The sequence below is a fragment of the Nannospalax galili genome, unplaced genomic scaffold (assembly GCF_000622305.1).
Source record: "Nannospalax galili isolate Female #2095 unplaced genomic scaffold, S.galili_v1.0 scaffold7090, whole genome shotgun sequence".
NCBI classification, from domain to species: Eukaryota; Metazoa; Chordata; class Mammalia; order Rodentia; family Spalacidae; genus Nannospalax; species Nannospalax galili.
Window position 1 is genome coordinate 5,244 of NW_008328042.1, and position 11,361 is coordinate 16,604.

The 11,361-nt window shown below is 45.0% G+C and overlaps 1 protein-coding gene across 3 annotated transcripts in view; it reads right to left on the reverse strand.

Annotated features, from left to right (window-relative positions):
* Positions 1–308: 308 nt before the first annotated feature.
* The window catches only part of LOC103742921 (Golgi SNAP receptor complex member 2-like), a 23,504-nt gene continuing 12,451 nt past the window's right edge, over positions 309–11,361 (reverse strand). The window contains exons 3-6 of one of the 3 annotated variants that reach the window (XM_029567986.1): positions 10,683–10,815; positions 7,719–7,813; positions 6,041–6,129; positions 309–2,904 (exon numbers count right to left, since the gene is read on the reverse strand). In XM_029567986.1, coding sequence (XP_029423846.1) covers positions 2,737–2,904; positions 6,041–6,129; positions 7,719–7,813; positions 10,683–10,795 — 465 coding nt within the window. In that variant the 5' untranslated portion in view covers positions 10,796–10,815 and the 3' untranslated portion in view covers positions 309–2,736. Of the gene's footprint in view, positions 2,905–6,040; positions 6,130–7,672; positions 7,814–9,970; positions 10,104–10,682; positions 10,816–11,361 lie in introns of all 3 variants that reach the window. The other 2 variants (XM_029567954.1, XM_029568015.1) reach the window with 2 other exon arrangements.

Consider the following 11,361-nt stretch of genomic DNA (forward strand, 5'->3'; position numbering starts at 1 on the left):
CAGGTCTGCTCGTCATATACATGCTGAGCCAGTTCCAGATGATGCCTGATGCTGTTATCTTTAAGACAAACGCTTTCTGTCCATGACTCATGAGTTTCAAAATACATGTATCAGAAACTTAAAAACCATCCTAATTCAGAGGGTCTGGTGGACCCCAAGAACCTCTACTTTTAAGTTTCTCAGCTGCATCTAAGGCAGCCACCCAGCTGTGGCTCTGGAAAGGCATGCACGAGTGCGTCTGATCTGGAAACAGAAAGAGGCAGTCATAGCAAAAAATGTCAAATGCCTTCACAAAACCATTTCTCCAATAAAATGAATCCCAACTTTATTCGGCTGACACGCTTTCAAAACAAGGGGCATAAATCTAAATGTACTACTCAAACTTATTTAAATTCAACAGGGCAAGTTGGCTTCAGAGAAAAACCCACCAGTGAAGCTTTCTGTAAAAACTACTTACTCGGTTCTTGAGTTTGGCTTTTCTTAAAGTGACAACTGGAATATATGATCACTTAATATGGTTTTAGTTCCTCCTGGCATCCCACCTGCTTCAAATCACGCCAGGCACACTTAAATGGCTGCTGAGCTCTGCTAAGAATGCACTCCCACCTTCACTAGAGGGCGCTCCCTCCCTGGCCTGGGCTCTTTTCCTCCACTGACTGAGCCAGCTGCCCTGCTGGGGTCAAGGCATGCTCACCAGGCATGGGACAGGAATGTGAGGGAGGGCAGTCAGGTGATTGCCTGCTGGGTACCCACTGGTCCCAAGCAGTGAAGAGCCCCACTCAAGTTTATTTTGGCCGTGAAGGTATGACAAGTCCATCAAAGCCAAGGCTCACTATATAAGGTGTGGAAACACCTACACACACACACACACACACACACACACACACACACACACACACGAGCGCGCACACTCTCTGTCCTAACAGCCAGTGAAAGGCAGGAGCTTTCAACCAAAGTTGGGAGTCCAAATAGCTGTGCTGTGGTTTGCACATCTTCCTTGAAAGCAGGATGTCTGGTGGGATCCTCAGATGCCCAGGGCGCAGGACAGTCAAATCTGTGTAACCAAAACTCCACTTTCTGGCCAGTCAAGGGTTTGTGCTGGGTGTGAAGAAAATCTCAAGCTGTCTCTCAACATGAAATCTAGGTCTGAAGAGGTTGTAAACCAGCTCTCCCTGCTACTGCCCATTGTTTTCACTCTGCAGGACTACCAATCCTTCCCCAAGGGTTGAAGATTCCTCCTTCCTGACCATCTAGGACCCATTTGGCCTAGAGGAGCAGGAGCAGAGGATAGTGGATACTGCATCTGACCACAAGTAGGAAACTAGAACCCAGGAAATTCATGCTAAAAATCTCCAACAGTAGAGTTTATCAAAAGGGGCATTGTTCACATACGTACCCAAGAGACCAATACTGCTGCTAGTCAACAGGAGAGTATGGGAGGTGGGAAGTTACATGGACTGTGAGGAGGAAAATAGGACAGAAGACTAAAGCAGCAAAGGCAGGAAGTAGATGGGGCAAGACAATCAAAGTTAGGATGATTACGGACCAGGTTTCCAGTTCTGGGGAATTCTGGGGAATTCTCCTTTAGTCCCAGGCAAGAGCTCCTAAGCTTAGAGTTTGGTAGGATAGGCAGGGGCTGTGACTGATGAACAAAAAAGCTCCCCAGATCTTTCTGGTACTCTCAGAGATTAATCACATTAAATGTGTTTCAAGGCAGACTAATTCTCTAACAAATTCTACAATACATGAGGTATGCAGTCTTCATCACAGCTGAGGAAAAGGAACAGATACCTGGTCCCTGAAACATTCTTACGAAGACATACTTGCCAAGAGAGCTCCAGGGTGGCCTAACAGGGCTGGGGAAATGGAGATTTGCTAATATAGTTCAAGGAACAGAAACTCAAAGAATTCATAGTGGTAGGACTAAAGATGAGACTGTAACTGACAAATTGCTCTTTGCTATTACTACTTTCAGAGGAACAAAGGGCCATGGAAGCCTGGGCAGAGGTGCCAAGCTGCAGGTTCTGAACTGTAAGAGTCAAGTACTCTATTAACTGGAAAAAACACTGGTGACTCAGGTCTTCAATCTCCAGACTGAACACTCCCAGGGAATACCACTGCATCACTTCAGGAAAGACAAACACCCAGCAACCACAGCATGGAAATGCCTACTTGTTAACAGCAATACTTATGTCGCTGCTTCCAGGGATGGATGTTGAGTGTTAGCAGTTAGTCATTTTGGGGGGGTAGGAGGGGAGAGTGGGAGGTGGGGGTGGAAGGGGCGGTGGCAAAAGCAAAGGGATGAGAACTGATCTATCCCAGAAGGTGTTCCGGTTCACTCATCAGGAACCACAAAGGCTGGACAAAGTGTGAACAATGTGGACAGTCTTGTGTGCAAGGTTCATGATGGAAGCTTTCCAGGGTGCGTACCAGTCCTGCGGACAGACCACCAAACCCATTCCTTCCCTGCCCCAGTGAGAGCGAGAGAAAAGGAACTTGATCCACTCCTAAGCACCACACATCTTGATGACCCTAGCTCCTCCTCTCCAGATGTCACAGAAAACAGAGCAGGTTTGATACTAAGTCACAATTAGTCCTGGAGGTGGGTGTCTTCACAGTTGAGGCATACATTTCAAAAGGCTGCCGCCCAGCCCACCATTCTTGCTTGCACACACACATGTGCGCACATACACTTTAACACGATGGGAAGGCTGTCCAGCGCTGGATGTGGCTGGCTCATGTCAAGTACTGCACCACAAGGAACATAACTGCACAGGTGAGTAGCATCCCGCCAATCATGAAGTACTTGTACTTGTCTTGGAAGGCCCGCTTCTCAATGAGCCGCATCACTGTGTTGGACAAACCCAGCATGTTGGCAATGTCAAGAATCTTTTTCTGAGTTCCCTGTGGCAGATGAGAAGAAAAGAAAAACAAAGATTACCCTGTTGGCCAAGGGTGGGTAATCGTTGCCACGAGCTGGGGTTTTACTAACAGACCCTGTCTTGGACATACCCAGAGCACTGAGAAAGCAACACCCATCAGAAGTGGATTCACTCTACCATAGCCAACTAGTGTTTGATCAAAGGGGAAAGAAGTCTTTTCCACAAATGATACTAGATCTGGCTACATATCACCTATATGTATCATACATGTACATATGTGTATTTCATATATGTGTATAAAAATGAACTTTGATTTACATTATATACAAAACCAGGGCTGGGAAGACAGTTCAGAGGCCAAGAGTGCTTGCTGCACAAACACACGGATCTCTAGAACCCCTGTAAAAAGCCGGATAAAGTTGTTCCTGTGCCCATAATCCCAGCGGACTCACTGGACTCACTGGACTTACTGGACTCACTGGACTTACTGGCCATGAACCTAGCTACAGATTCAGTAGAGACCCTGTCCCAGGGGAATAAGGCAGCGTGATAGGATCAAGTGCACACTTTCATAAGTACACCACACACCAAAAACAAAAAAACAAAGGTAAAAAATTTTAAATCAATTCAAGATGGATCACAGAATTAAACACAAAAGCTAAAACTACACCAAAACTTCTTTTAAAAAAACAAAACAGGGCTGGAGAGATGGGTCAGTGCTTGAAAGCACTAGATGCTCTTGCAGAAGACCCAGGTTCGTTCCCCAGCACCCATGTGGCAGCTAACAACCATCCTTAACTCCAGTTCCAGGGGAGATGATGCCTTCTTCTGACCTCTTTGGGCATTGCACAATATGGGCACACTTATATACATGCAAGCAAAACCCTCATCCACATAAAATAATGAAAACAAATCAGGAGTAGATCTGAAAACAATCCAGATTACCCATCAACAGAGGATGAAGAAATTATAGTATATACATGCATAATGGAACATGGTTCAGCAATAAAAAGGACACAATTACCGTATGTAACCAAACATGTCATAGCATCAATGAACCTTGATATCATCAGAGGAATAAAACAGTGGTATGAATACAGTTCCATGAAGTTGACTAACAGGCGGAACTAATTTAGGGTGCAACCAATTAGACCGTGACTGCCTGGGGAGAGAGTTTGACTGGGACAAGGCAAAGGGATCTTTTGGGGTCAAAGGTAAGTGCCTTTGTCAAGGTTCCCTAGACTATACAAATAGGACCTATATACGTCACTATATCTAAGTTATACCCCAATAAGCAATTTTAAAATTAGAATATCTTAATTTTCTCAGTTGTATTTGATAACTCCCTACTTGAGGTCAGCTGTCTTGAAAGTATACTGACATTACCTATGTTCTGTCTGCAACTTTTTAAAATGCTGATGAAAGACTACTTAGGAACAAACCAGTATTTAAGCACACGGAATAGAACTTTTTCCAGCTTTTTAAATGACTTTTTACCACCTAGGTCAATTTATGACAATTGTATTACATATGCATAAAAACAGACCTATCCCTCTACTGACCAAAGATAAACTACATACAAGTGTCTTCTGGAGATAGTTAAAATTTTGGAGGCAAAGTGGCTCAAATGGGAGCAAATAAGCTCAGAAAACTAGATAAAAACCACGTAAGAGTGATAAAGATTAACTCTACCAATCAGCTGCTCCTATCTTTTGTTATTATTGTTTGTTTTTGAGACAGAGTCTCACTGGTCTGGAACTCAGGATCTTCTTACCTCACCCTCCCCAATGCTGGGATCACACACGTGCTACCACATCCAGCCTCTCCTATCTTTTGACTATATGACTGTGCATCCTGTGTGTGTCTTGAGTTAGACCAGGTCCAAGGTCATTCTTACTTTGTGTTCTATTTTGCTCCATATTTGCTTGTTCGGCCATTTTGTAATTAGGATAAAGAGGTTCTAGGAATGCTTAACCATACTTTCAACAATCTTAATCAAACTTTTTTATTCTTTTACAAATACAACTAATTTCCACCTACAATTATTTTTAAGATAAACAGTAAAGCAGCTAAAAAGACAGATGGGGTCTGGGGCTAAGGGCCACCACCACTCCTGGGCCCAGGATTGGTGAGTTGCAGTATGGTGGTGAGCAGAACCAGCGAGTGGGTCTTCTCCAGGAAGGCCCTGCAGTACCAGAGGCACTGCTGATAAACGAGCTCAAAGTCAGAGTCATTGTCACAACAGGGATCTTCAATAATGAGTTCTTTCCATGGATCATAGCTCCCCAATAGCTCAATCTTAGCTTTACAGTTTTTACTTCTCTAGTTTTCTTACTCAAATCTCTCAGAATGCTTTAATCTATCCACAGTATATAACTGAGTGTGGCGAAGTCTTTTTTGGTAACCTATTTTTGCCTTACGGGCTATGATCATGCCATGATTTCTTAGGCAGCTGACAGTCCTTAGATCCGGGGCCCAGTTTACATGCCAGTCAGAAAACAGTACCACTGTGAATGGCCCAATTCTCTGAAACGTTTTCATTAGTTACCAGTTTTCTGAAAACTGCTTCTGTAACAGGTGACTGGTAGAATACCACACGAACACCAACTTGGGTTCATAGTCATCTTCCTGTGTAGATAGATACTCTAGAATATCTTGTATTTTTAAAAGCTACACCAAAAATCTTTTCCTCAGCTTCTTAGCCCCAATAATCCTTGATTAGTAACCTGTCCACTTTGTAGAGTGGAATCTCTAGGGATTCTACTGAGTACAGTATGTTGGTCAGTCTGTATTTACCTGAGGGTCAGAGGGGGTAAAAGCGCAAAGACAGAAATATGACAGACACCAACACAATGACCTACAGCCTCTTATACAAAGTCACCACCCACCACCAAACACAATCAACAGCCTAAAGCACCTGCCTGCCTCTCTGCACTGCTGTCTAGTTTTTAAATGTATATTCAATTTCTCATGAAGTAACAAATGTAAGTAAGGCAGGGTCAGACATAGGGCACCCAACTGTGCTCACATGAATAGGTCTAACCTTCAGCCCCCATTAAAGAGCAACCGGGAGAAGAGGCCAGGGGAAGGAGAAGGAAACAAAACACTGTGGACAGGAACGCGGAGCCCACAGTCTGCCCAGACAAGAATCAACAAACCTCATCAAGAGGGATCTTGGGCTGGGGATAGGGCTCAGTGGTAGAGTGGGTGCTTAGCAGGTCCAAGGCCTTAGGTTTGATTCTTGGTACTGAAAATAAAAATAAATAAAATGGAGATCTCAAGTCAGATTTGCTTATTATCAGAGACTAGAAAGACAGTTTTTCACAGTAGTGAAAAATGAGTCACTGCTAAAGGTCTTGCCTTAGTATAAAGTGGAGATTATTTCATCATCATAGAAGTTCATGGGTCAAACTTCTAAAATCATCTGAAAGTGACCATACATTTCAAAAAGTATCTATCTTCAACCAAAAAATCCCGTGACTTTTAGCCCAGGTCTTTTACACTCCCCTGTTCCTCTCAAGTCCCTGGCCCAGGTGGGAAGAGGGCATCAAGAGACAAGACAAGCAGGAGGGTGCAGGAGAGCACAGAGGAAAGCGAGCTAGAGATCCAAACCCTACTACCTACACGGCTTGCGGGCACACCACCTCTGCCAACACTGCAGGTGGCAGGAGCACATGGACTCCTCAGTGACACAACTTCAGCAGGAAGTTAACATTCCAACAGTAACCTCCACTCCTCCAGCTCTGCATTCGTGCCGCACGGAGGCTTATTAAAGTCTTAACTTTTCCTGAGCCTCGGAAAGGAAAGCAGTTCTCTACAGAAATGGCAGGCTAGCCAACAAGTATTTGTTCTAACTTCTGCAGTGGCTGTTCTGAAAGGGAAGCACCCTTTTGGGTCACCGGAAATGTTAGGACTGTCAGTAGGAGGCAGGTGTCACCAGACCTGCCTGATCTTCTCCCTAAAGTAGAGTAGGAGCTGTTCAGAAATATACTGGAAGCCCATGGAGCTGGCAGCTCAATGCGGTCCAATAAAAACTAAGATAAAGGTCACACTTCCAAGCAACTGTTTCTCACAGCTCAGCAGCTGGGAGTGCTTTATTCCAGGGGACCACACCCTGATAAAAGGCAGAGCCCACGCCCCAGTAGCCATCAGGCTTGATACAGGAAAAGGCTGAGCCCGAAACATTGCAACTGACATCACTCTGTGTAATGTTTCTGTAAACCACTCCCAGGGGGTTGGAGTCTTAGCAGCACCAACAGAGCAGGCTTCTAGGAATACCTGGGGCTGGAGGGAGAGGGAAGAGTCACATGGAGACCACCAGGTGCTCTCAAAGGAACCTACTTCAGACTTACAGCCTGAAGACACCACTTCTGGGATAAGTACAAAAGAGCCTGGATTATAATGCAATCCACAACTGGAATCTCAAGGGGGCAAAAAAATCACCTTAGAGGGCTGCCGTACCTTCATTCTTATATGAGCATTCTCTAAAAGCCCTTCTCAGCCTGTAATTGGTCTCCCTTATGGCAGCCTCATTTCTATGCAAGTTCAATAAAGGGGCACAGCCCTGGCTCTGAAGAGAGGCCACTGTGGTTCACTGCAAGTACTGGCAAAGTGAATGCAGCTCCTTTGGGCTTACAGTAAGTCAACTCCAACAAGGATTACAAGTTCAAGGGCTTGGGTTCACTATCACAGTATCACAAACCAGGGACACAGAAACAAAATACAGAGATAAATGCTAAACTATAAGGCCAAATGAGGCCTTCTCTCTGCTCCCCAGCAGGGACCCCCACCTTCAAGGTCAGTCTCTGGACCCTCAGTCCCTCTAGAATACTGTGCCTGTCTCCAATGAGGTCATCCATGCCGTGGTGAATGTTCTGGAGGGAGGAGTTAAACTGCAGTGATTCATCCATGGGTATGGTGGTATCAGAATCCTGTAAAAGAAATGTAGGCACTTGATTATCTTTGCTTGCTAGTTAGCTCCTGGGGCGCTGCCACATCTGACCACTCTGCCTTTTGCCCATGGTCAAGCCAGAACAGGCAGAGGGAACAATCCAAGAATCAGAGAAGCCAACGCTAAGCAAACAAGGGGGCTGGGGGCAGGTCTGCTCACACAGCAGCAGAGGAGGTGTCAGAACAGTCACTCCAAATGAGTTCTGCTAAGCGTTGATTTCTGCATCTATCCCATTTCCTTGCTGAGGAAAAATTAGCTATTCCTATAAGACCTTGCTGGTTTCTCCTAAAGGTTTCTCTGGCTCCTCTCAAAGATAGCTGTCCCAAGTATTCTTTCACGTGACTTCTTGTTCTTGGTATTAAATGTTTGCTTTTGTTCTTTAGCTATTATATCTATAGCTTATCCCTCCGATTAGACTGAGACTGAGGATCAAAGGGATGGTGCTCTCTACTGAAGTACGGTGTTCAGGATGGGACTACACTTCCGAGCAGGCAGGAAAAGGTTGCTCAAAAAAGAAAGGCAGAGGAAAAAGAAGAAAAAAGAAAGAACACAGGTTGAGTACAGGTTATCTGAAATGCTTGGGACCCAAAGTGTCTCAGATTTCAGAACTTTTTAGACTTTCAAAATATCTGCAATGGCGTTTATCCGGTAAATACCGCCTCTGGATTCTGGAATTTCAGATTAAGGTGCTCTATCAATCCTGACCCAAGCACTTTCCACTTTACAGGCTCACTGCCCTAAAATCACTGAGTTGTGCTGTGAGTTACTCCAATTTTCCCCGTTTTGCAGATGAAGAAAGTAAAGTCCAGAAAGATGGAATAACTTGTCCAGAATGACAGGATCCCAGGATTGAGTGCAAGGCCTGCTCCTGGTTTAACCACACTGTAGAGAGCAACACTACGAGCAATCCTATGGTTCTAATTTCGCAAAGGCTGTGGGGTGTGAACAGGTACAAACTGTCACTGGCTTTGAGTCTTTTTCCTGCGGTCTCCTGCCATACAGTGCTGCCTCTACTACTGAAACCCAGTTCCATTAGTAGGTTAAACTTCAGCTGCTCTATTAGCCATTACCTCCCAGAATAGGTAAAACGATCAGGAAGAAGTTTCATTTGGTAAGTCAATGTTTATTAATAGCCCACTATATTTGCAGTGCTACATGAGGCTAAGAAACAACAAAATAATCTTGAGAGATCATCTCTGGCCTAAAAAAATGCCAGAATATGACAGCATAATTATCCAAAGCCTATACAAGACCTTTTAGTACGTCTCACAGCACGCTGCACTTGTGAATTGTTAATCACTACAACCTGCCTGCCTACTCTGGTGAAATACAGACTATGCACTAAAATTCTAAGGTGCTTGGAGGAATGTACTACAGCATGTGGATGGAACAATGGGAGCTACACATCTGCAAAACAGGAACCTGTACAATTCTAATGACAGGTATACAAAGTAACAAAATACAAACTCAGACTCACTTCATTTGGTAGATCACACAAACAGGACACTGAAAATGACCAATATGTTCCAAAGTCATGTGAAAGGACTGATTTTACTGAGGCTAAAGGGCAGGGACAGGGCTTCTAAGAAATCAAACGTGCAAACCAACAAGCTATTTTCCAAAAGACTGAAGTCAAGCAATCCATCTAACACTAAACATCTGTTAACAAATTCCTCCAAATTGCTGCTCAGACCAGGGGCCAAAACATTTTAATGCATCTGCCACTGGAACCACACACATACACAGCACAATGGCAACTGCCTGGAGGCAGCTTTCAAATGCTGCTTTTTCTACAAATGGGCTAAGTTCTAATCATCTGTCTCTATCTGATCACAAAAACATCTTGACCATGCGAACTTCCACCTTTGCGGCAGACCAGTCGAACCAGATAATTTTCACTTCTGCCCCTTCCTTCAATTTAACTGCTTCCTCTTCAGGTTGATGTGTTGGAGAGAAATTCCTTGTCTAGGTATAGTCTCAGTGGCCATGTACAAAGTCCCCTGTCATTTCCAGTTGGTCTCCTCCTCATTAGTTAGTTTCTGGCACCCCCTCCCCACCCCCAAAAGGTGAAGCCTGGTGACCTGCATTCAGTCCTGACACCTGTCAGGTGCCTGCCAAACCTTGGTGTTTGGCTTACGTTAGTGGTGAAGGTACGCGACAAAAGTTCCTCTCGCTGTCTCTCCTGCTGCTCCCTGGCATAGCGCCGGTGCTGAAAGTTCCTGAGGGCCGTCTGCAGGTGCTGGACATCATACTTTAACTGGTCGACACGGCTGGAATTGATGGAGAGAGAGATTAAATTCCAGGAGCTCAGAGTGGCACAATTTGAGGCAGTCAGGCTTTGACTTCAGAAAGACCTTTCCTTACTTCTCCCCACAGTGCACATGCCATCCCCTGAAATTCATCAAAGATGTTCAAGTCAGGAAGCAGCCATGGTTAAAGTGGCTGGTAGCACACACGACTCCAGCAGTTTGCCTGGAGGCAGCTTTCAAATGCTGCTTTTTCTACAAATGGGCTAAGTTCTAATCATCTGTCTCTATCTGATCACAAAAACATCTTGGACATGCGAACTTCCACCTTTGCAGCAGACCAGTCGAACCAGATAATTTTCACTTCTACCCCTTCCTTCAATTTAACTGCTTCCTCTTCAGGTTGATGTGGTGGAGAGAAATTCCTTGTCTAGGTACAGTCTCAGTGGCAATGTACAAAGTCCCCTGTCATTTCCAGTTGGTCTCCTCCTCATTAGTTAGTTTCTGGCACCCCCTCCCCACCCCCAAAAAGGTGAAGCCTGGTGACCTGCATTCAGTCCTGACACCTGTCAGGTACCTGCCAAACCTTGGTGTCTGGCTTACGTTAGTGGTGAAGGTGCGCAACAAAAGTTCCTCTCGCTGTCTCTCCTGCTGTTCCCTGGCATAGCGCCGGTGCTGAAAGTTCCTGAGGGCCATCTGCAGGTGCTGGACATCATATTTTAACTGGTCGACGCGGCTGGAATTGATGGAGAGAGAGAATAAATTCCAGGAGCTCAGGGTGGTACAATTTGAGGCAGCCAGACTTTGACTTCAGAAAGACCTTTCCTTACTTCTCCCCACAGTGCCCATGCCACCCCTTGAAATTCATCAAAGATGTGCAAGTCAGGAAGCAGCCGTGGTTAAAGTGGCTGGTAGCACACACGACTCCAGCAGTTTCACTCAAATACCTGCTGGACTCTGATTCTGGGTGCATGTCAGAAAGAGGGAACAGGAAGCAGGTTTGATGACCCCTTCCTGACCTTTTACGGATTATACCACACTCCTAGAAGAAGCCCAAGGGCATCTTTGAGGTAACGCATCGATGAAGTTTCATGAAATTTTTGGGAGCAAAGTTGGGGTGGTGGTGGTGAGGGTGGTTTCACTTGAATTTCATGGTAGAGTATCAAACATTAGATCAGTATTTCATTATAAAGAGACTGATTGAAGTGATTAAGAACACAAGTGTATTTCAACCCAAGAAGAAGCCAGTGAGAACCAAACAGCACAACCAAACTCCTTAGCA